Source organism: Dama dama, chromosome 12 (assembly GCF_033118175.1).
Source record: "Dama dama isolate Ldn47 chromosome 12, ASM3311817v1, whole genome shotgun sequence".
NCBI lineage: Eukaryota > Metazoa > Chordata > Mammalia > Artiodactyla > Cervidae > Dama > Dama dama.
Window position 1 is genome coordinate 53,953,711 of NC_083692.1, and position 25,629 is coordinate 53,979,339.

The 25,629-nt window shown below is 36.0% G+C and overlaps 1 protein-coding gene across 2 annotated transcripts in view; it reads right to left on the minus strand.

Annotated features, from left to right (window-relative positions):
- Nucleotides 1-25,629, minus strand: part of VPS13C (vacuolar protein sorting 13 homolog C) — a 184,698-nt gene that overhangs the window by 35,128 nt on the left and 123,941 nt on the right. Inside the window, exons 50-65 of one of the 2 annotated variants that reach the window (XR_009695120.1) lie at nt 25,003-25,232; nt 23,367-23,459; nt 20,684-21,049; nt 17,595-17,681; nt 15,873-16,028; nt 15,436-15,700; nt 14,663-14,823; nt 13,540-13,661; nt 12,747-13,041; nt 10,763-11,152; nt 9,263-9,367; nt 8,379-8,543; nt 5,275-5,403; nt 4,858-4,991; nt 2,708-2,834; nt 458-591 (exon numbers count right to left, since the gene is read on the minus strand). Coding sequence is in view for 1 of the 2 variants with exons in the window: in XM_061157288.1 (XP_061013271.1) it covers nt 2,708-2,834; nt 4,858-4,991; nt 5,275-5,403; nt 8,379-8,543; nt 9,263-9,367; nt 10,763-11,152; nt 12,747-13,041; nt 13,540-13,661; nt 14,663-14,823; nt 15,436-15,700; nt 15,873-16,028; nt 17,595-17,681; nt 20,684-21,049; nt 23,367-23,459; nt 25,003-25,232 (2,825 nt within the window). In the remaining variant the exon portion in view is untranslated. The remainder of the gene's footprint in view (nt 1-457; nt 592-2,707; nt 2,835-4,857; nt 4,992-5,274; nt 5,404-8,378; nt 8,544-9,262; nt 9,368-10,762; nt 11,153-12,746; nt 13,042-13,539; nt 13,662-14,662; nt 14,824-15,435; nt 15,701-15,872; nt 16,029-17,594; nt 17,682-20,683; nt 21,050-23,366; nt 23,460-25,002; nt 25,233-25,629) is intronic. The other variant, XM_061157288.1, reaches the window with a different exon arrangement.

The window sequence follows — 25,629 nt, forward strand, 5'->3', positions numbered from 1 at the left end:
ATTATTCACTGCATGAAGGTTTATGGCTATCATGCCTTCTTTGTCACATTATCATATTCTATCTAATGATTTTTGCTTTGAATCATAGTTAAATTGTTTTTTACTTTTGTTTACTTGTTAAATCTTTATCATCTCTTTATGCTTTTAACTTTCTGTGGTAGTTCAGTTAAAGCAGATCTCATGTACACGCATCTGGTTAGAAACTACTTTTTAACTTAATCTGAATGCGATCTTTTAATAGGAGAATTTAAACCATTTTCATTTACTGACATGCTTGATGGGAAGCATGGTTTAGTGGGAAAAGTCCAGGGACTATGAAGTCAAGAAGATCTGGTTTTGAATTCTAACCAACAGTTCTAAGTTATAAACATAAGAATTTATGATACTATATAATAAGCATTAAGATATGATATATTCAAAAAAATGTACTGACATTTGTCACTTACTATATACTTACTTAGGCTTCCTTCTTTTACTGTAAGAGCAAATTTTGCTTTATTTTCATTTTCTCAATTGTTTTAGAATTTTTATTACTCACTTTGCTTCTATTAAATTGGTATCCTTTAAAAAAATCATCTTTGATCTATATTTCTGTAATTACAATTTAGGATTAAATGGTGTTAATATATTATGTTCAGAACATACTATTTCCCTGCTCCCCCTTTCATTTTATTTTGTTGTCTTTGTCTTTTACTTCACCAACTTTCTCTTATCATAGCTGTCGTATGTTTATAACTTTGGGAATCTCAAGCATACATTCCGAAAATTTTCTCTGGTCCTTCTTTGGTAAAAAAATTTTCAGAAGTGTGATCAGCTTCTGAATCTTTAGGAGCATGCTATAGTTTTCCCCTCAACTATTTTTTCGTAAACTCCATGTTTGTTTGTTTTTTTCCTGTTTATTCACACTTAATGAAGAAAGTGCTTTACAGTACTGTGTGGATTTTCTTTGAATTCCCTTTTCATGTACACCTGAGCCTCAGCAGAATTCCCTTCTCAGATCAGCCAGGAGACAAGGAAATGGCTAACTGTCTTGTTTCTAGCTTAATTTTCATAACCTGGCAGATTACCAGCTGACTAAGGCACAATAATCTATTTCTTACTGTCTGGTTCTCTAACACCAAATAGAATAGAAACATTTTAAAACCATAAGCCTGCGGATACTGCCAGGATTCTTTATGATTTTGCCTTAATTTATAGACCTTGACATAGTCCTTCAGGATGGTGATACCATTCTCTCTCCAGTATCTGTCTACTACCTTATGGGAGTTGTGGTTGCTGAGGAGCATGAAATGTGCGGAGAAAGAAAATAACACCAGCATAGTACAGGGACCCCTGGTCAAGCTAGCACATCTCTGAGCCAGAGACCTGACTGTAACAGGGAACTTAAGCTCCTCTCTACCACTCACAACCCTTGAGGGTTTCTCTGTTGTAAAAAGTAAAGCATAAGCGGGCAACGGAGCTCCATCAAATTGTCATGGCGAAAATCATTCCAAGAATCTCACAACCATCAGTCTGATTTTTCAAAAGTCTATCTCTTTTATGGGTATTTCAGAGAGAATATAAGAGAGGATAATTCAGTCACTCTTGGCCAATTACTATTTTAAATAACCAAGAAAGCTTTTATGACAACTGGCATTATCAGACAGCGGAATATGACACTGTATGAACTTTTCAGCATAGAATATAATCCTACAGAAACTAGGTACCACTCATTCGTGGAGGAGCAGTGTCTATATTGGAGGGAGGCTGGCAGATGAATTCTTTTACTTTTTTAAGTATTTATTTATTTGGTTGCACTGATTCTTAGTTGTGGCATGTGAGATCTCAATCTTTGTTGTGGCACGCGAGATCTTTAGTTAAGGCATGTGAACTCTTACTGTAGAATGCAGGATCTAGTTCTCTGACCAGGGATCGAACCCGAGCACCCTGCATTGAGAGCATGGAGTCTTAGCCACTGGACCACCAGGGAAGTTCCTGGCAGATGAATTCATAAGCCCTTCCCAAAGTCTAAGTGTCTAGGAAATAACATGTTTAATTAATTTAGCTACCTAAATAGTATTTCAATAAGTAATTCATTATATTTCTTATATGGATAATTTGCTACTGTCATACTCCTTTAATTAAAAAACCATATGGCTTTGATAGGGAAAACATGCTTTAAAAAATCTTACAGCTAACAATGGTATGCAAAAGAAAGCTGTTATTCACTTAGCCTCAACATTCCTTCTTTATTAAAAAAAAGTAAATAAAAAAGTACTGGTCTTAGGCAAGCTGAAACAGGCCTATTTTTTAAAATGCAAATAAAGTATTTTGACTGATCTAGGACAAAACATTGGTGTGAACTATTTACCAACTAAAGCCCCAAAGCAACTTGTTTTGAAAATACTTGCAATTCATTTTTAGTTCAAAAAAGAAAAAGATGACAATGTGAAGCTAACTTGTCTACTTCTTGTGTTATTTAGGCACTTTCCTAGTGGCTCAAATGGTAAAGAATCTGCTGCATTGCAGGAGGCCTGGGTTCGATCCCTGGGTTGGGAAGATCCCCTGGAGGAGAGCATGGCAACCCACTCCAGTTTTCTTCCCTGGAGAATCCCCATGGACAGAGGAGCCTGGCAGGTTACAGTCAAAAGGGTCGCAAAGAGTCGGACATGACTGAGCGACTAAGCACAGCTCACTTCATATGATACCCATTCCCATCAGATGATACCTTTAACAGATCATGTTCCCCAACATTTGCTGCATAACTCCATTTAAGCTTTCTGGTACCAGTGGGATCTTCCCAGGCAAAGAGTCGAACTTGTCTTGGCAGCAATACCATTTCTTCCTTTGACCCGCTGAAACACAAGCAACAGAGGGAAGATTAAAATACCCTGGCCTTGAGAAACGTAGACCTGTGGTTTATTGAGGAGGGAACTGGCACAAACATGTTATAAAACTGCCTTTGTTAATAAAACACAACTCTGCCTAAAAATAAGTACCCTAAAATGTCCAAATAACTAATGATTTTGAAGCCTGAGGGAAAAGAATATTGCTCTTTCTGAAGCTGCAGCAGACTCTGAACTGATCCAGGAAAGATGGCACTAACAAAAACCACGAAGGTAAACAGACTGGTACCTCAGAATTCATCTACAGCAAAGGCTGTGAACAGTAAACTTTTTAGTAGCAGAGAACTTTACTTGGTACTCAAATTTGAGATTTTAATCAAACACAATGCATAAGAAGGAAGAGTCTCAGAAGAAAAAGACAACGGGTCTGTACACTGCTACTCTAAGTACAGTCTCTGGACCAGAAGCATTAAGCATCATCTTGAGGTTTGCTGGAAAGTGCAATATTCTGGGACCCACCTAAAACCGACTAAATCAGAACCTGCATTTTTACAGGATTTCTAGGAGATCTTAATATTGATATATAAGTTTAAGGAGTACTGGTCTAGATAATACAAGAGACTTTACAGAGAACTAAAATAAAACAAAAAGTAACCGATTTGGGGTTTAATCTATATTTTCAAATCTCTCAGCAGATTCAAGCCATGAGAGTTAAGAATACGTTAAATCTGAAAAGCATTAATTTTTAAAAATTTATTCATCTATCTTTGTGCGGGGTCTTCATTGCTGTCTGAGGGCTTTCTCCAGCTGCAGTGAGTAGTGGATACTCACTGCAGTGTGCGGACTGCTCATTGTGGTGGCTTCTCTTGCGTGGAGTTCAGGCTCTAGAGCGCCTGGGCTTCAGTAGTGGTGGCCCTTGGTCTCACCAGTTATGGAACATGGGCTCTGTTGCTCTGAGGCATGAGGGATCTTTCCAGGCCAGGGATCGAACCCATGTCTCCTGCACTGGCAGGTGGACTCAATCTCTGGATGACCAGGGAAGTCCCAGCAAGGCATTATTTTTTATATATTTATATGCATGTGTGTATACATATATATAATGGGTATTATTTTATATTATATATACATACATAAAAATAATGCCCTGAAGATTTATAATAATAATTCCTTGTAAATATATTATTACATATTTTAAGGATCTAAAGCTGCCTTGTCTAATGGCATCACCCAAGCTAAACAACAGCACAGATAAGGACAACAAAATTCCTGTCAGTCTGTACTACAATACATTCAATATCACTATTTAATCTTCCACTTAAATCTGTCTTCAGTTCTCTGCCCTCCTGGTTTAATATTCTACTATCCTACAAAAAAAAAAAATACGATTTCTAGAGAGAGGTTCACTGAACATCACAAGACCACAAAAGAACGGTACTGCTTAAAGAAGTTCACAGTTCCTTGTATGCAATTCTGAAATGTAAAAACTTCAAAATTTCAAATATTTTTCTCTTAAGTTTGGTGTCCAAACTCATGTGGCAGCAAAACTTGATCTGAACTGATGGGAAACTATTAATACTTTCATTTATCTCACTTATTATGAATGTTTACACGTTTTGCTGCAGGAATACTAATGTGTTGCTTACAGAGTACTGCCTCAGAACTTGCTAGGGCTATTAGCAATACGCATCCCTATTACCTTTCTAAAATCTGAAAACACATGGAAGGTGAAACACATCTAGATCCAAGTATTTCCCAGAATGAACTGTGGACCAGCGGGCTTCCCTCGTGGCTCCATTGGTAAAGAATCTGCCTGCCAATGCAGGAGACACCCAAGACCCAGATTCGATCGCTGGGTCAGGAAGACCCCCTACAGAAAGAAATGGCTATCCACTCCAGTATTCTTGCCTCAGAAATCCCAAGGTCAGAGGAGCTGGCAGGCTACAGTCCATGGGGTCGCAAGAGTTGAACACAACTTGGCAACTAAACCGCTGAAAACAAATCAGGTTTTCTAAGAACGCTTTTTATTGCATACCTCTGTTTATACGTGAGGACGTCCCACGGTGTGTGGTTTATTATTAGGGCGGGTGCACACCCCTCATGGTAGTCAGAAAAGCTGATGACAGTTGAATGCGGAGCAGTATCTACATCCACCAAGATACCCCCATTCTATTGCAGGAAAAAGGAGTATGTCTGAAGTATGGTTTAAACTGACATGTTCCATTTAGAATTTCAATCACTTATGCAGATATTAAAAAGTCTGTTTTCTTGAATTCCCACAGAAAATCACATTGGCTCTGATCTCTTACAGACATATGTACAGCATTATATATTGTTAGAGTTAGTATACCTTCAATTAATTATCAGGATATTTTATAGCATGTCTTAATAAAATATTTTAAAGCAAACTTTAAAATCAAAGATATTTTATTTTAAAAACAGGAAAACTTACCAGATCTTCCAAGCTCAATAAAGTGCCATTATCCTGTTGGTTATAAAAGAATGGCCTGGAGGATCCCTCACAGTTCACTACTCTCACACAAAGTTTGCCTGAAAATTTTTCAGGCCAAAATGGAAGGTTCTGAAAATATAAAAGTCAATATCAGTCTTAAAACAATACTATGGTAAATAAAACAGTGCCTAATAAAGTTTTAAAGTCTAATTCAAATCATAACTCAATTATCACTGTTTCTTAAAATAGCTCCTTTACATTTCATATTAAGATTATTGACAACATGATTATTTATGAAGCCAAAGAAACTCCATCAGAAGAATAGATGTATTAGTCTTTTCATACTTACAGAATAATTACAATATGAGGAATTGAAGTGCTATTAAGAACATCTCAAATATCTTAAATATTTAAAAATTATAATCTTAGTATTTGCTTTTATGAATTGCACTTTGAATTCTTTTAGAGTATCTTGTCCTAGATAAACCACAAGGCAACTGAAGGCAGAGGACCTTGCTGGAACTATCCCCCCAATAGCTGTTTGATCTTAATCTTGACCTTTTTGAGCCTCAGTTTCCTTATCTGTAAAACTGAGATTTTAGTTCATAAAACAAAAGTTCCTCACCCGTGACAGAATATTGGGTAAATTCTATTTCTGAAAAGAATACTACTACTATCAAACTCACATCAAAGATAAAAAGATAAGGAACACTTATTTGCTGCCAAGTCTATGAAGATCATTCTAAGTGCCTTGGAAAGCCCATGCCTCCTAGAGGTCTAACATTGTATTTTAAGTAGAGTCCCTCCGCTTAAACTTTTTGCTATGCAATTTTAAAGATAATTTTAGAATTTTTTAGATGTACAGAAAAACAGTCCTATCCTTCAGTCAGCTGGTTTGGTTGAAAACTCAGGCACGTTCAAGCACTAATGCTTGTCTTTGCACCTGCCCCCTCCCCCACTCTCCTTATTCTCTTCATTTCACCTCTTGTTGAGTCCGCAAAGTTTTGTTCAAATACCAGCTCTTCTATGAAACTTCTTCTTTTGATCTAGACCACAATGATCTCAACCTCCAAATAACCTTATTGACCTAAAAAATACTGAGATTCAATTTCCTTCTCTGTAAAGTAAGGTGGTTGAATTTTGGGGATTTTTTTTCAAGGAAACTTCCAGTTCATCTATTTAGAGATCCTATAACCACCTATCAGTCAGTTCAGTTCAGTCGCTCAGTCATGTCAGACTCTTTGAAATGACCCCATGGATTGCAGCACGCCAGGCTTCCCTGTCCATCACCAACTCCCGGAGCTTGCTCAACTCATGTCCATCGAGTTGGTGATGTTATCCAACCATCTCATCCTCTGTCATCCCCTTCACCTCTTGCCTTCAATATTTCCCAGCATCAGGGTCTTTTCAAATGAGTCAGTTCATTGCATCAGGTAGCCAAAGTATTGGAGTTTCAGCTTCAGCATCAGACCTTCCAATCAATATTCAGGACTGATTTCCTTTAGGATTGACTGGTTGGATCTCCCTGCAATCCAAGGGACTCTCAAGAGTCTTCTCCAACACTACAGTTCAAAAGCATCAGTTCTTCAGTGTTCAGCTTCCTTTACAGTCCAACTCACATCCATACATGACTAGTGGAAAAACCACAGCTTTGACTAGATGAACCTTTGTTGACAAAGTAATGTCTCTGCTTTTTAATATGTTGTCTAGGCTGGTCATAGCTTTTCTTCCAAGGAGCAAGCATCTTTTAATTTCATGGCTGCAGTCACCATCTGCAGTGACTTTGTACCCCCCAAAAATAAAGTTTGTCACTGTTTGCATTGTTTCCCCATCTATTTGCCATGAAGTGATGGGACCAGATACCACGATCTTAGTTTTTGGAATGTTAAGTTTTAAGCCAACTTTTTCACTCCTCTTTCACTTTCCTCAAGAGGCTCTTTAGTTCTTTGCTTTCTGACATAAGGGTGGTGTCATCTGCGTATCTGAGGATATTGATATTGCTCCTGGCAATCTTGATTCTAGCTTGTGGTTCATCCAGCCTGGAATTTCACATGATGTACTCTGCATATAAGTTAAATAGGCAGGGTGACAATATACAGCCTTGATGTACTCCTTTCCCAATCTGAAAACAGTCTGTTGTTCCATGTCCGGTTCTAACTGTTGCTTCGTCAAGTGGGCCTTAGGAAGCATCACTAGGAACAAAGTTAGTGGAGGTGATAGAATTCTAGTTGAACAATTTCAAATCTTAAAAGACATACTGTGAAAGTGCTGCACTCAATATGCCAGCAAATTTGGAAAACTCAGCAGTGGCCGCAGGACTGGAATAGGTCAGTTTTCATTCCAACCCTAAAGAAAGGCCATGCCAAAAAATGTTCAAACTACCATACAATTGCACTCATCTCACACGTTAGCAAAGTAATGCTAAAAATTCTCCAAGCCAAGCTTCAATAGTACGTGAACCATGAACTTCCAGATGTTCAAGGTGGATTTAGAAACCACACAGGAACCAGAGATCAAATTGCCAACATCTGTTGGGTCATCGAAAAAGCAAGAGAGTTCCAGAAAAACATTTACTTCTGCTTTATTGACTACGCCAAAGCCTTTGACTGTGTGGATCACAACAAACTGTGGAAAATTCTTCAAGAGGTGGTAGTACCAGACCACCTAACCTGACTCCAGTAGCTTGCCACCAGTAGCTTGCAACATATTATCTTCTTCTCTATGTATTAATTGAAGAGAGTCTTAAGCCTTCCAAGATTGGAAGCTTCTTGACTATAAAGACGTTATCTTGACTATTGACAGAATAGTACATTATTTTTATGTACATTTTACAGAACATATCCACATTTATACACATAGGAAGAACCATAAAAGGAGTGTTAACAGTTTAGACTAGGCTAGTAATAAATATTATCAACAATTTTTTCTTCTTTTTAACATATCCTTAGAGTATGAGAGGAAGGTCTTTCAAAGCTGGCTGCCATAGTTTAACACACAAATATGGTAACAAAGTGATTATGACAGAGAGATATATAATTCTTATTTATATATCAATATTTACTTGTACATTTTAGGAGCCAGTTATATTAAATGAAAATTATTACCTCTGAAGAAGCAATATAGTTCCATTTATTAGTTGGCAGTGCACCATCAGATGCAATTTCACCAACTTCTAGTTCTAATGATGACTTGTTCTCAATGGTATAAAAGGGAGTCAAAGTAACTATTCGTGTAAGATTAAAACTGCTCATTTTGATGCTGACACCAACCTGTGGAAAGAAAACAAACAAGTTTATCATTTCCCAGTACTTTACACAGCTTGAAATACACACAGACATTTATTCACAATCTTCTTAAAGTATTTTAAAATAGAATTTCTTAAATAAAGTAACTAAAAAGAACCATATTCCATGACTGATGATCTTCTCACTAAGAAGAAATATTTCGGTTCCTTAGTCTGGGTCCAGCAGAAACCAATTCAAAAAATATCAATCAGTAATTTAACTAATGATGACTTGTAATAACAAACTCAATTTTTAAAAATCCTTTACTTTTTAACATTTCAAAATAGACTGTTTTGAAATCTAAGTGTACAGATTCTTTTGCTGCTATCAATAAAATGAAATAAAAATTTCAAAGAGGTAATAAAACAAGTTTACTAGTATCAGATTATTCAAATTGTTGCAGTGAAATTTAAAATTTAAGGCGTGTCGGCAGGGAGTGGTATGGAATGTGGATTCTAGTATATTCTGAATATTTACCAAATTCCTTCATTAAATGGTTCAACTCACTGTCTTAAACTTTGACAAATTTAGGCTTTGCTTTGATACTAACTGTACTAGAAATTAGTAGGCAGACATAACCTAATAGTAGACATCCTCCACGTAATACTCTTGAATTCACATTTCTATACCCCTGAGGATTTCCAGCTTATTTAGTGAAGAAAATGTGAATGAAATCAGAGGTAAATAAGCAAGCAAAACCTTACCAGGTATTCCATGTTGTTGGCAGGACACTTCACACATCCATAACTTCCCACTGTATCCAATGAAAAACCATTGGACCATGAACTAGTTGAAATTTTTAATTGTACCTATACCAGAGAACACAGACAATCATATAAGGAATCTAAGACACTGTATTAATTTTATTTGTTGAACAGGTGCTAGACCACCAGAAATTTATTTAGTAACATGAGACAAAGAAAAGTATTATCAAAGCCATGCTGCAAATGGGTAAGAGAACCACAGGAACTCTAGGGGACAATACAACAACAGCAGAGCTCTAAACTTCCCTTTGCATTCACCTCTGCGATGAGAATAATGAATTTAAAGATGTACACCAATGAGAACTTCTGTTACTTAGGAAGGAATTAAAATGTAAAGTGATATTTTCCAGTGTTAGGTTTTTTATATAGAGCTAATGAATTCTTAAACTTCTAGCACACGCAGGGAATTTATGCTTTTATTATTCAGCAAACAATGAAAAGTGTGATAAGCAGAATGGAAGACACAATACCTGTCCTCAATAAGCTTCCAACTAAACAGAGACAGGAAATACACACTAATAATTATAGTGCAAGACTTAATGTGATAAGAGGGATAAAATCCTATCAAACTGACAGGATAAAAAGCTTACTTATGGCTATGGGAAAAGGTAAAGTTTTACAGAAGAGATCTAATTCTGCTCCTGTATTAACCTCCATCTGCCCAGCAGATGATAAAAACCTGAGAACAACCAAAGGTCAGACACATAAACAGGTACAATATCAAGCATTAATCAACACTTTATGACAAAGGTTCTCAAAGCATGGTCTCAGGTCCTACTCAGACCTGAACTGCACCATGGGGGCATGGCCCAGCAGTCTGTTTTCAAAGCCCTCTAGGTGACTCTGTTGCACAGAGACTGCGATTGGGAAGCACTGCTCTAAGAGAACATGCATGGGATATCTAGCTCTGCTTTAGATGATCAGAAAATCTTTCACACATGTCAGGCTGGAGCAGAATGTCAAAGCATGATCAGTGATAACCAGAAAACAAGAGGCAGACAGGGAAAGTGTAGGGCAAAAGACATTCTAAGCAGGTGAAGCTACACAAAAGCCCAGAGGTGAGCAATGCCAAGATGTGAGTTTGCAAAGGAAAGAAGCGACCAGAGCAAAAAGGATCAGATCAGGCCTTAGGCTTTGTTTTTCTCTTGAAGGTCTGCCTTAATCCTTCATACATAGGAGGCTCAAAACCAAATTCAACTGCTCTCACTTTTGAAATGCCATTGCATCACTGGTAACCTACATAAAGTCAAGCTTTCCAATTGACGCTATGTCAAGAACAGAAGTAATTCTAGGGGCACTGGATAAAAAGATACCTCAGCCTTGGGGCACTATTGTTGTTAGTTCCTAATACCCCACTTAATCATGTATTCCTTAAAAGTAGTCTTGGATCTAATGCATACCAGAGACACTGAACAATTTGTTTTATCGACAAAAACACACCTTATTTTTACTAAAAATGTTCTTCTTCTTGAAAGAGAATAAAACAATATCCCTAAAATCAGCTGGATGCTTCACATGCGTATCTTCTGCACGATACTGGAGCACCCGAGAAGTCTTGTTAATTAGCCAGTAGGGACTGAAAATGGAGAGCTCCATCTGGCTGCCAATCCGCCTGACATGTATTGACAGGTCAACTGTCAGCGTTTCTGCAGAGTCAGGAGAGAAACACACAAGGAAGAATTCGGGAAGTGTGTTGCATATACGGAAATGTCCATTCCAGTTTTTGCCCTGATATTTCACCAGAACTAATTCCATTATTTCTCCACTGATTCGCGAATGTAGAACATTGGCTGTACTGCCTTCGGTCAGCTCGTGAGTCTCTGCTGTTCCCTAAAAACAAACAAAAACTAAATTTGCTTACCAATTTTAAAAAAATCTCTGTAATAACTTCCCTATCTTATACAAATACTAAATTACCTACCAGATTCACATTAACCGAGAAGTCTTCAAGGTACCATCTTTACATATTATGAATATCCAACAATTACTAAGGACTAAAAAGAAAATACTGTATCATAGCCAAAGGCAGAAATTGTCATTCAGCCATCAGCAGGCCAATGGCTGTTAGTTCTGAGAAAAAGTCAGACTCATGTCAAGAATCTAAGACTGGATTCAACAACACTGGCTATTTCCATTAAGAGAGATGTCATTACACGAGCCACATAACAGCTTGGGCTTCAGCTTCATCCTTTATTCACATTCTACACTTAATGGTTCTCATACAAATAAAACAAGGAAAGTGATGTCAAACTATTCTGACAAGCTATGTAAGGTGGAACTACTTTAAAAACAAGTAATGGCAATATAATAAACTAGGCTTCCTTACCAACAGCTTCTCTTGTAAAAATACTACTTGAAAATGAAAGTGAAGTAGCTCACTTGTGTCCAACTCTTTGCAACCCCATAGAGTGTAGCCTGCCAGGCTCCTCCGCCCATGGGATTTTTTTCAGGCAAGAATACTGGAGTGGGTTGCCATTTCCTTCTCCAAGGGATCTTTCTGACCCAGGGATCAAACCTGGGTCTCCTGTGCTGCAGGCAGACTCTTTTACTATCTGAGCAAGAGCTTATTAAATAAATACTACTTAGTTCATTTAATTAATTTTAGTCTCCACAAGTCAAGGGTGGCTTCTTGTCACATAAAGAAAATTAATTTAGGTTCCAAACACTTTTCAGATTTTTGTATTTTGAAATGTTGTGGCATGAACAAATTTAAAAGCATTTACTATACTTCATTACTAGAATATATTCCCTAACACTTCTTAGGACAGACAGTAATTATCTTTTGGTTCATCATCACTTTAAAAAACTTTAAAATTAACTTCATAATAAATTAAGATGAAGTATTTTCTCACTGGTGCTCTCCTGTACTTTAGCTAAGAGAACTGTACTTAGATAATAAAGAGATTATTATAATTATTAATTTATAGCAGATGCAGCAGAATTCAGTGGTGAAGAACAAGGAATCACATTGCTTTGGTTCAAATCTCAGTTCTACCATTTATTAGATGTGGGATTATGAGTCTGTCACTTAACCCCCCTGTGCCTCAGTTTCCCCATCTGTAAAATGGGTCAAATAATAGCAACTTCTTCAGGAAGTTATTGTATGGACTAAATAATGCACGTAAAATACATAAACTAGTGGCTGGCACAAAGTAGATGCTATGCTAATTTTTGCTATTATTATTACTATTAAAACATTACAAGTATGGGATGTAAAACACTGACCTCAAAAAAAATACCATTTAAAAAAAGAAGAATTCACTCCATGCGGTAATAAAAGTCAAACAAAATGCAAAACAGGGGGCATATATGTATACTTATGGCTGATGCATGTAGATGTATGGCAGAAACCAATACAATATTGTAAAGCAACTATGCTTCAATTAAAAATAAATAAATTTTTTAAAAAATGCAAAACACATACCTCAAGTAAATATCTTAGAGAATATGGGAGAAAATTTCGCAAGGTGACAGTAGGGTAAAGGTGAATGATGTAAGCTGGATCCCAGTCTTCCCCCTGTGCACTTATATAGCTCAATTCATCAGGCACAGCAACTGTGTTGACTATGAGAGGTAAGAAGTTCATTTCTGTTGACGGACACTGCAGCATGCATCTGACTTCTTTGCTCCGATGAAGCTCTTCCTTCCAGGAAATATAAGTGGTGGATTCTTTGTACTGATTCTCTAAGATACCAGCTGGCTGAATGAACAACTGACATCTAAAGAAGAAAACAGAGTGGGAAAAAAATTTTTATTAAAGGACTTGAGAAAAAGAATTCAATTGACTCTTCTTGATGACTCTACAAGACAAGTACTCTTATTCCTATTTCTATAGATAAGAAAAACAAAGCTAAGAAAAGTTAAGAAACTTGCCCAAAGTCACACAGCTGACTCATGGAGGCACTTTCTGAGAAAAACTACTCTGTAAAAAATGACAACTAAAAAAAAAGTTAATTTCAAATACAGTCTAATAAGTGTCATAAAATGCTGAAACATCAAATACACAATAAAAAAGTTTCATTTGGCAAATTCAATAATATAAATATATTTTTCCGTATGTCTTAAAATTGGATTACAGATCTTTAGATAGTAAGAATTATTGTTATTGTAGAATACAGATGTTTTATTTTTTTTCTAGAATATAGATGCTAATTCACAGAATTAAAAATATATATAATGAATCTTTCATAGTTTAATATATTCAAGGAAGTATCTACCTATATGAATCTAAAGGAACATGGAATTCCTCTTCAGGTCTGGCTATTCCAATGTGCTCCAACAGCTTCACATTTTTAACATATTTATAGATGATGAAAGCAATAGAAAAATGGTTTTTAATCTGTTGGACAAAAAACATACAAGTTGTTTAAAAAGATGTAGACATTCACAAAGAAAACTGTGAGCTGCACACAATTACATTTAGATCTAAAAAATTTCAAGCCCAAAATTGGAAGATATTTTTATGGTAATTGAAAACTTTTATTTATTTAAGTGCTATCTATCTGAAACTTGCTGTTAAATGGAAGCTAAGAATTATTAGGATATTCACATGTTCACATATTACATGCTGAATTTTAGTATATATTATAATCTTTCAAATATGTATTAATCTTTGAAGACTTCAGCCATAATATTTTCTTCATTTTAACCTTTTCTCAAAGTACTATGTGACTAAACACAAAAGGATAGCAAAGGAAAAATGAGGTAAATAAATATGGTATAGTTCTTCCTTAACTTCAATGTAATATAGGTAGGACCTAATAACAAACTTAGAGACAACAATGACCAGAAGTTGAAATCCTTTCATTTTCATATAATTTTATAGGTAAGAAGAAATGTTCTTTCGCTGACCATATGCTGAAATCTGTTATAATGCACAGAAAAAGAAAAATCAAGAGTCTTAAAAGTGAAAAAAATATTTATATAGATTAACATGCTAAATTATTTTTTCTGGGGAGATCATTCCAATATTCCTTCACACATACTTGAAAAATGCAATACAAAGAGAATGGAATGTAATCTTATTTGACCACCAGCTATTATATTACTACAATACTCCTCAGTTTTGAATCTTCCAAGGAATAGACAAAAAGTTTCATTAATTTTAAACCCAGGAGACAACAATAATCGACTTTAAACTAACAAGAGCATTTTATGAGATATTTAAAATGAAGAATGTTACAAAGTAAGCTGGACAGGAAACAGCAGCCAATATAAACTATTATTTATTTCTGAAAATCAGTAATGACCTAATGAAGTTTTATTATATTCCCATGGTCAGCCAAGTGATTTAATATTTCTTGATATACTAAAAGGAACACAATTTACTTAATGCATTACCTGGAGAGGAGAACGAAGGGTGATTACTTTATTCCCTTCAGTTGCATCAATCTGTACCACGAGTGAGTCAAAATGACTGGTATTAGGATTCCATACATTATACAGCCGCCGTCCAGGTCTGGCAATTGGGACTTTGGTCACTTCTGTATATCCATGAGGTGCTAAGGCAGAGCATTCCAAATATTAATTTACGTAAACTTTAATAAGACAGAATCAACAGCAGCACCTCAAAACAACAACAAGAAGTGTATTCTTCCTCATGACTAGAAATGATGACATCACAAAATTCTTGTCTAAGACACAGGAGCTAACAAAGAAAGGAAACTATTTATTGTTATAACATTTTCTGACCCAAAACAATTTCTCCTGAGGTGGAGGTTTGTATGTATTAAAACAAACAAGACCCAGTTCATTCCTTATTTTCCCAATTCTATATAACAAAATAAATCGTCTTCTTTTCTGAAATGATGACATTTACTGTCAACATTCTGAGACATCTGAATATAGTTACTTTCACTCCTCACTGAACTCCCATCCTTTCTGAAGCATACAACATACTGCACTATTTAAGCATATAGAGATAATTTAGTTCTTTAAGGTAATTTTTAAATTAATCAAGTTTAATTTTCTCAAGTTTAGAGAAAGAAAACACAAGTTTGTCAACTATTTGTTTCAAGCCTTTAGAAATCTGCAGCAAAATATTTTTCCATATTTTACCAAAAATAAGCTGATATCAGTACTTCTACAGATGCCCTTAAAAATAAACAGCATACCAAAGGTCAAGGAGAAGAGGGAGCTCTCTTGACGGCTGAGTATAGACAGTTTCCCTTGACGTGAAGGTTCCATAGTGGCATATTCCAGTTCCAGAATCTGACCAGCATCAACATCACACACATCACTTTTCTCAGGGCAGCCCATCACTCTGAGATTATGATTGGGCTGCACCTTAATGGGAACACCTACAGAATTTGTTACTGTGAAAGGAGCCCTGTCTTTTAAAGAGTAGTCAAAAGTAGAAGCAGTGCCCTCTGAGAAACCCTGAAAAGGAACACAACATCACGATTAAATGTTTGCAAACTACAAGTTTTTTTCAAAAACTAAACTATGACTATGTGTTTTTTGAGAAACTAATGCTGATGACACACAAAAATAACACACACGTTTCAATTTAAATTCCATTTGACATATTGCAACCAAGAACTAAACATACTTTTGCTAGATTGTTGAAAACATTAAGACAGCTTTTGGATATTGTTATATTCATTGTGTCTCCTGAAGAAATATCAACTTCTGTCTGTGGCTCAGGAAGGGCACTAAAATCATCTCCTGGCATCAGAGTTTTGTCTTGGACTGGGTTCTTCTTTACCTACGAGGTAAAAACATAACAAATTTGTCAGCCAATGAATAATAAAATTAAAGTACTCTTGATAGAGTTAAATTCTTCTAACTTTGTCACTTAATATCAAGGCCCCTCAAAATTCTCAAACATATTCAGTGCTTCATCTTGACTCAGCACAGATCAACATTCTTTCTTTCTCTGTAATCCACACATAGGGAAATGTTAGAAATGTGCCACGGAAGCACTCCAAGTAAGTTATGATAGTAGTCTCTTTTCTATCCTCTAAAGAAAGCTATTTACCTAGTGTTACCACACTAACTGGTCATTTTATGCTGATGAACACTCTAAAACGACGCTGAAATCTAAACTGATCTGCTCTGCAAGTAACACCTGGAATTTTTTCTACTTTTTACCAGTAATACCTATAAAAAAGTAATACAATAAGCTTCCAATCAGTCATCAGACTCCATCATAGCTTTTATTCTAACGGCATTGCAAAAATCTTACAAAACTTTCTTTGTTAGCCCACCTACACCAAAGAAGGCTAGGTCAGAAATATTATTTCTACTTTACTGAGAGGAAATTGGGACATAGGTTAAGTGACTGCCCATCTTTAACATAAGAAATTGCTGAACCAATTTCAATGCCTCACACTTGAGTCAGGCTGCCCCAGAGAGATGGGATGGGATCATTTGTGAAGGGTATAAAAGTATGTTCCTGTTAATCTAGAAAGACGGGCTTCAGAATCTAGGACTCTGAAGGGTTTTCCAGAAGTACCATAAAGAGGTAACATAAAGAATTCATGAACCAGAAGAGCAGGTCTTGAGTCTTTCGGTGTCTTAAAATGATTGAGGATCCTAAAGAGATTCATTTATGTGGGTTATTATCTATCAACGTGCACTCTACGAGAAACCTAAACTGTTGCTGCTACTCAGTCACTCAGTCGTGTCCGATTCTTTGGGACCCCACGGACCGCAGTCTTCCCTGCCCTTCACTATCTCCTGGAGTTTGCTCATACTCATGTCAACTGATTCTAAAAAACTAATAACTGAGAAATTTTTAAATATTCATTTAAAACTAACAATTACATGTTAACAAATAATATTTGAATGAAAAATAACTGTTGAAGATACATAGTGAGAAGAGCATTTATGAATCTCTTTAGTGGAAACCTTAAGAGAAGACAGGTGGATATTCAAAATGGATAGTCAACAAGGACCTACTATATAGCACATGGAACTCTACTCAATGTTATGTGGCAGCCTGGATGGGAGGGGAGTTTGAGGGAGAGTGGATACATGTATGCGTATGGCTGAGTCCCTTTGCTGCTCACCTGAGATTATCACAACACTGTTAACTGGCTATACCCCAATGCAAAATAAAAAGTTAAAAAAAAAATAGAAGACAGGTGCTTATGAGAGAATGAGAATGAAAATGAAATAGAATGACTGGATGTTATTATGAAAAGAATTTTGATCCCAATATCCTCTAAAAGGGTCTCAAGGATCCTGGACTACATCTTAAGAATCTCTGAACCTTGTAAAAGAATATATATAAATGAATGTACACAATGACATTTTATGATCTCCTTACAGCAAGGCTTAAATTCCATGGTCTTTTCTCCTCCACTCTCTCAATCAGCGGCTCCCAAACAGCATGGGTCTCGTTGTAATAATGAACCTGGAAAGGCACCGAATTAACAGAATTATAATGAGAGTCTTCAAACTTTAACTACATATTTCTATAATCAGTATAAAAATACTAAGTAGTGTCATATGTCAATAACCATTTTAAATACATACCTAAAGACACAAAGAATATACATAAAGAGGGTGCTTTTTATTCTACTCTCTTACTTTGCTTCATAAACAAATTATTTAGCAAAAGAACCTTTTAAAAATGATGGCCAAACCATCACCCTAATTCCAAAACCAGACAAAGATGCCACAAAAAAAGAAAACTACAGGCCAATATCACTGATGAACATAGATGCAAAAATCCTTAACAAAATTCTAGCAAACAGAATCCAACAACATATTAAAAAAATCATACACCATGACCAAGAGGGCTTTATCCCAGGAATGCAAGGATTCTTTAATATCCGCAAATCAATCAATGTAATACACCACATTAACAAATTGAAAGATAAAAACCATATGATTATCTCAATAGATGCAGAGAAAGCCTTTGACAAAATTCAACACCCATTTATGATTAAAACTCTCCAAAAAGCAGGAATAGAAGGAACATACCTCAACATAATAAAAGCTATATATGACAAACCCACAGCAAGCATCACCCTCAATGGTGAAAAATTGAAGGCATTTCCCCTGAAATCAGGAACAAGACAAGGGTGCCCACTCTCACCACTACTATTCAACATAGTGTTGGAAGTTCTGGCCACAGCAATCAGAGCAGAAAAAGAAGTAAAAGGAATCCAGATAGGAAAAGAAGAAGTAAAACTCTCACTGTTTGCAGATGACATGATCCTCTACATAGAAAACCCTAAAGACTCTACCAGAAAATTACTAGAGCTAATCAATGAATATAGTAAAGTTGCAGGATATAAAATTAACACAGAAATCCCTTGCATTCTACTAACAATGAAAAAACAGACAAGAGAAATTAAGGAAACAATACCATTCACCATTGCAACAAAAAGAATAAAATACTTAGGAGTATATCTACCTAAAGAAACAAAGGACCTATACATAGAAAACTATAAAACACTGATGAAAGAAATCAAAGAGGACACAAACAGATGGAGAAACATACCGTGTTCATGGATTGGAAGAATTAATATTGTCAAAATGGCTATTCTACCCAAAGCAGTCTATAGATTCAATGCAATCCCTATCAAGCTACCAACGGTATTTTTCACAGAACTAGACCAAAGAATTTCACAATTTGTATGGAAATACAAAAAACCGCGAATAGCCAAAGTAATCTTGAGAAAGAAGAATGGAGCTGGAGGAATCAACCTGCCTGACTTCAGACTCTACTACAAAGCCACAGTCATCAAGACAGTATGGTACTGGCACAAAGACAGAAATATAGATCAATGGAACAGAATAGAAAGCCCAGAGATAAATCCACGAACCTATGGACACCTTATCTTTGACAAAGGAGGCAAGGATATACAATGGAAAAAAGACAACCTCTTTAACAAGTGGTGCTGGGAAAACTGGTCAACCACTTGTAAAAGAATGAAACTAGAACACTTTCTAACACCATACACAAAAATAAACTCAAAATGGATTAAAGATCTAAATGTAAGACCAGAAACTATAAAACTCCTAGAGGAGAACATAGGCAAAACACTCTCCGACATAAATCAAAGCAAGATCCTCTATGACCCACCTCCCAGAATATTGGAAATAAAAGCAAAACTAAACAAATGGGACCTAATGAAACTTAAAAGCTTTTGCACTACAAAGGAAACTATAAGTAAGGTGAAAAGACAGCCCTCAGATTGGGAGAAAATAATAGCAAATGAAGAAACAGACAAAGGATTAATCTCAAAAATATACAAGCAACTCCTGCAGCTCAATTCCAGAAAAATAAATGACCCAATCAAAAAATGGGCCAAAGAACTAAACAGACATTTCTCCAAAGAAGACATACAGATGGCTAACAAACACATGAAAAGATGCTCAACATCACTCATTATTAGAGAAATGCAAATCAAAACCACAATGAGGTACCATTACACGCCAGTCAGGATGGCTGCTATCCAAAAGTCTACAAGCAATAAATGCTGGAGAGGGTGTGGAGAAAAGGGAACCCTCTTACACTGTTGGTGGGAATGCAAACTAGTACAGCCGCTATGGAAAACAGTGTGGAGATTTCTTAAAAAACTGGAAATAGAACTGCCATATGACCCAGCAATCCCACTTCTGGGCATACACACTGAGGAAACCAGATCTGAAAGAGACACGTGCACCCCAATGTTCATCGCAGCACTGTTTATAATAGCCAGGACATGGAAGCAACCTAGATGCCCATCAGCAGATGAATGGATAAGAAAGCTGTGGTACATATACACCATGGAATATTACTCAGCCATTAAAAAGAATTCATTTGAACCAGTCCTAATGAGATGGATGAAGCTGGAGCCCATTATACAGAGTGAAGTAAGCCAGAAAGATAAAGAACATTACAGCATACTGACACATGTATATGGAATTTAGAAAGGTGATAACGATAACCCTATATGCAGAACAGAAAAAGAGACACAGAAATACAGAACAGACTTTTGAACTTTGTGGGAGAATGTGAGGGTGGGATATTTCAAAAGAACAGCATGTATGCTATCTATGGTGAAACAGATCACCAGCCCAGGTGGGATGCACGAGACAGGTGCTCCGGCCTGGTGCACTGGGAAGACCCAGAGGAGTCGGGTGGAGAGGGAGGTGGGAGGGGGGATCGGGATTGGGAATACATGTAAATCCATGGCTGATTCATATCAATGTATGACAAAACCCACTGGAAAAAAAAAAAAAAAAAAAATGATGGCCAAATAAAGAGTATTATACATCAACAAGCTAAATATTAGACTGTATTATCTATTCATAGGTATACTTGCTATGATCATGCACACAAAAAAAGCTCACTTCTTAATTCGTCAGTTGTACTTTTAAGAAGTTGCCTCTGCAGGAAGGTAATAATTAATCTGGTCATACCTCTAATGTCATGTCAGCAGAAGCAGCCATTAGGGAAGTCCAATTTTTAATGTTTCCTGAAAACTTAGACTCTGCCAATAATAAAGGTACAGTTCGATGCCCAAGGCCACATTCTAAGGTAACTTGAACTGACTGGACAACAACAGCACAATTTTCCTCTATCGATTGATTTTCAACGTCTCTGAAACTTTCTGTTAATTCTGTGCCCATGTCAACACCAAGAAACCAAGAGTTGCAGTCGCTAATAGATTTGAGGTCCCAAAGATTTTCCGTTTCCTTAGATGTATCTTTGGATTCATCTTCTTTTGTCTTTGGGGACATGGCAGCCATTATTGTCATCACAGTATTAAGAATTATGGGTGAAATCTTTAAAAAAAAGAAAGCAGAAAACAATTCAGAGTAAATTCTTTCCCAGATGAGAAGAAAGAAGACATAATACAAAAACGTTAAGTAACTAATTAAAAATTTAAATGTATCAACTTTATAACTAAGGAAACACAAAAGAGAGCACACATAAAATCACACGTCCAGTCAACTGACCTCAAACCAGTGATTTCTGCTCAAGTTATTCTAGAATTAAGTAACAAACATGCATGTCAACTGTTGAAACCTAATGCTAAATCAATTAATTCAGAGGCAAAAAGTGTTATGTGAAGAGAAAAATGCAGAAGGGTAACTGAATTTTTCAACCAGCTGCATTAACTAAACCAAACTGTGTGATCCTCACCAAGATATACGCACATGGTTTTCATTGGTCTCACTGAAACAGGAAACCTGAGAATCACCATGGAACCCCTTTCACACTAAGACATGAGAATTCCACCTCCTACTATCTTTGGATAGTTTCTTTGCTCACCTCTTCATGCGAATCACTGTGCCTTAGTTCTTACGTCTTCCATGATGATGTCTTTCATGTCTGGTGAACACCATCTCAGCCCACCCTCCACATGATTTTTCTAAAACCCAAATCTGAACATGTCATTCCTATGCTTAATAAAATCTTCAACAACTCCCTCTCGCTTTCAGGATAAGATTCAAACTCTCTTTAAGTTAAGGACATAAACCTCTTTGTGACCTGATGCCTCATCAATTAGTTACCCATGACTTTCCAAAGTTTAAGCAATAAGTTAAGTGGCTTGTTTCAATGTTCACTTCTTACAATCCTTACTTATTTAATATGCTAAAGAAATATGACTACATCACCAAAAGAAGGATCCAGTATGTAGTGCTTCCCAAACTTATCTGTCAACCGAATCCTTTTTTTCCTTGCCCTATTAATGTAACCTCTAACTATTGCTCTCAGTTCCAACTACACTATACCATTCCCCCCAGACATAATGGGATCACCCCTTCAAGACCTTAAAGGATTTTTCAAACCTGCACCTTTATATATATATGTAAAGTGATATACAAAGACATGGAAAAACAATCCCTCAGCATCTTAACCCAGTGTCTCAGACAAAGTGCATACAAATCCAAGTTTTCTCCCCATTTAGCAGTATAAGTCTCAACAAAATGCCACCTAAGACAAACTACACTGAGAGAAAACTAAATTGTTATTTACATGGTAATTCAAATGACAATTTGAACCTTGGTTTATTCACTATTCGCTATTTACCTAAATAATAAAGCTACTATCAGAACTGCTATTAATCACCTCAATTTTGTGTCCCTTGAACAGAGAGAGAAACAGATTTTAGAAAGTGTTCTGTACTGTTCATTTGTAATTGACCAAGAGGTCATACTTAGAGAATGTGAAAGGCATTGGAGAACAGATTGCTTTTTCAATACTTGAAATGTAAGAGATAAAAAAATCCTAATACTTTATTTCTAGCATCCAAGCCATTAAAATGTTTTATAAGACATATAAAACATTTAATCACATAAATATTAAATTCAACCAACTAGCACCCCAAATAAAAGCCTAAAAATAACACTGCAAATAAAATAACAGCAAGTTCATTTTTCCATCCTTCCCTTCTCTTTCCACTTCATCTCTGTTCTGCCCATCTAAACCCAATCTCCAACACACAAACAAATATACTAGATAAAAATTATCCTGACCATCTGTATACATTTAAAAGTATAGTTCACACTGAACAACATGGATCTGAACCATGAGAGTCCACTTAAATATGGTGATTTTCAATAGTAAATACTATGGGACTACACTATCTGCATCGGGTTGCATCTGCAGATTTAGAACCTCAGACATGGAAAATCTGAGGAACTGCACATACTGAGGCCTGACTGTAAGTTCAGTTCAGTTCAGTTCAGTCGCTCAGTCATATCTGACTCTTTGCGACCCCGTGGACTGAAGCACGCCAGGCCTCCCTGTCCATCACCAACTCCCAGAGTTTGCTCAAACTCATGTCCATTGAATCAGTGATGCCATCCAACCATCTCATCCTCTGTCGTTCCCTTCTCCTCCCATCTTCAATCTTTCCAAAAATCAGGGTCTTTGTGACTATAAAGTTAAGCACTCCTAATCCCCCCATTGCTCAAGAGTCAACTGCAGTCTTTCAAAGAAAACAGAAACAAACATTGGCATTAAAGAAAAATGGATTGGGGTATTTATTGATTACTAAATATGTGACTAGCATAGTGCTCTAAACATGAGACAAATCAAAAGATAAGAAAAATAAAAATTGATTTTCACCCAAATAATATGATTGGCACTAACCTTAATTATAAATTCTTCAACTTTAATATCTATATTTTCTTTTCCTGATGTCTGTGTACATTTTTTCATAAACAGAGAACAGGGCTGTAAGACCTACAAACAGATAAATGAAATTTACTTAAGGACATGTCTTACTTAATTTGAGATCTTTAACTATAGCCTATTACTAAAAGCAAAAAGGCAAATTAAATTATCTGAAAACCTCTCATGAGAGCTCCTCCAAACTATGTCAAGTCTATGATCACAGTAAAGGACTTTCAGCAGTTGTGATGAATTCCTTTATGCCAAATTCTTAAGTAGTAATGCACATTTACTAGCAGAAGTCTAAAATATCTTTTAAATGAAAGTTGTTCAGTCGTGTCCGACTCTTTGCAACCCCATGGACTGTAACCACCAGACTCCTCTGTCTATGGCATTCTCCAGGCTAGAATACTGGAGTGGGCAGCTGTTCCCTTCTCCAGGGCATCTTCCCAAACCAGGAATCAAACCCAGGTATCCTGCATTGCAGGCAGATTCTTTACCATATGAGCCACCAGGGAAGCCCAAAATATCTTTAAACTGATGCCCTGCATAAAATATACTTTAAAGATATCTATAAAAATGAGCTACGCAAGATCTTACATTTGCAAAGAGGTAAATGAAAAAATGAAAAAGGTATTTCATTATAACTTTTATGACCACAAAATCACTTGAAATTGTTATTCTAAACAAATAGTTCTGTTAACATTTTTCTTTAAAAAAGACTATATGGTAAGGTAGGTAAATGAACAGCTTCCCAATGATTAACAACAGGTCAGTCTTGAATTTCCTGTAATGTCCTTATTAGAATAGATTGCAAATCTTCAAATTCAATGATTTATTAAAACTATGAAGCCTATATTATTAAATATCATTAAAGAAACAAATAAAATGCATCTGAACTGAATGAGGGAATTAGGACTAAACAGCTTTCATTTTTAAAAAATTAGGATGAGCTTTAAATAGAAATGATTAATATAAACTTTCTGTGACATGTCAAGACGATCCCGCTTAAGAATGTTTCATGATAAAGTACAGATTAAGCTCAGCACTGTATTTCTTTACCCAAGTCACTTTATCCATCAATTCTTTTTTTAATTTGAAATAATACTGCAAATAAGTCACATTATATAATGATGCTCTTTAACATAAAATAATCAATTTAATATTAAAAACCAAATGGTGTGGTAGTTAATTCATTTAACCAAAATCACATTTTTCAATAATAATGTGAAAGCACCATTGAAGTTAATTTGTAATAAAGAAAAACAATCTCTTTTGGGCATGTGACTCCAATTAATGTTTGGTTCATTCATCCATTCAGTCATTCATTGGATACATAGTGGCGAATAAAAGCAAAGTTGAAAAGGAATATTGATTTGTACTAAAATTCAAATACTGTTCAGCAAAAGATGGTATAACGAAAATTAGTCTGGAGGTAGTCTATAGTTTTGTCACTGCAAACACGGGTAAATCATTTAACATCTTTGGAATTCAACATCTTTATCTGTATAATCTCAAGCTGGAGTAAATATAGATCTCTCATATTCTAGGATTCTATGAACCAACCATTTCTGCCATCCTTCAATTCAAGCTTAGGATATAAAGTCATTCTTACTGTGGTAATATTTTTTCCTCTCTTTTCTCTGAGAAAAGGGCAAGCAAGCACTTTAAGATCTCCCACAGAAGCTGTCATTATCTGTTCAAGTTCGGATGTTGATAGAAAGAAGTCACACTGGAACGAGGCTGTCAGAGCAGGAGCGTCAGCCTTTGTCAGGTTGGCAACAAAAACCACTTCTGGATCCGTGATCTTGGCGTTTAAAGTCATATTCGGTCTTAGAGAGTCATCTGAAGAAACATAAATGGGAACCATGAAAGTTCTAGTAAAGTAAATCTTGTCACTTGTGTATATGTATCTGTAACTTTCTATATTGCTTCTCATATCCTGCTGTTAGGGATATGGTGAAAGTAACAATATAAATAACTGATTGGTTAGGACTAACAATAAATAATTATTAACTAATGCTGATTATGTGGGATTAATGCAATCTTGATCCCTGTTATAAGACTTTGACCTAACAGAAATAATCTTGTTTTGAAGTTCTTTTTGTCAGAATTAATGTGTATATGCAATGCATATACATACATCTGAGTGTGTATTATGCTGCAAGAACAGGGAAGGGAAAACAGGTGAGGGGAACACAGGAAGAGGACAGGAGACCTGCTAAAAGCACACAGACCATTT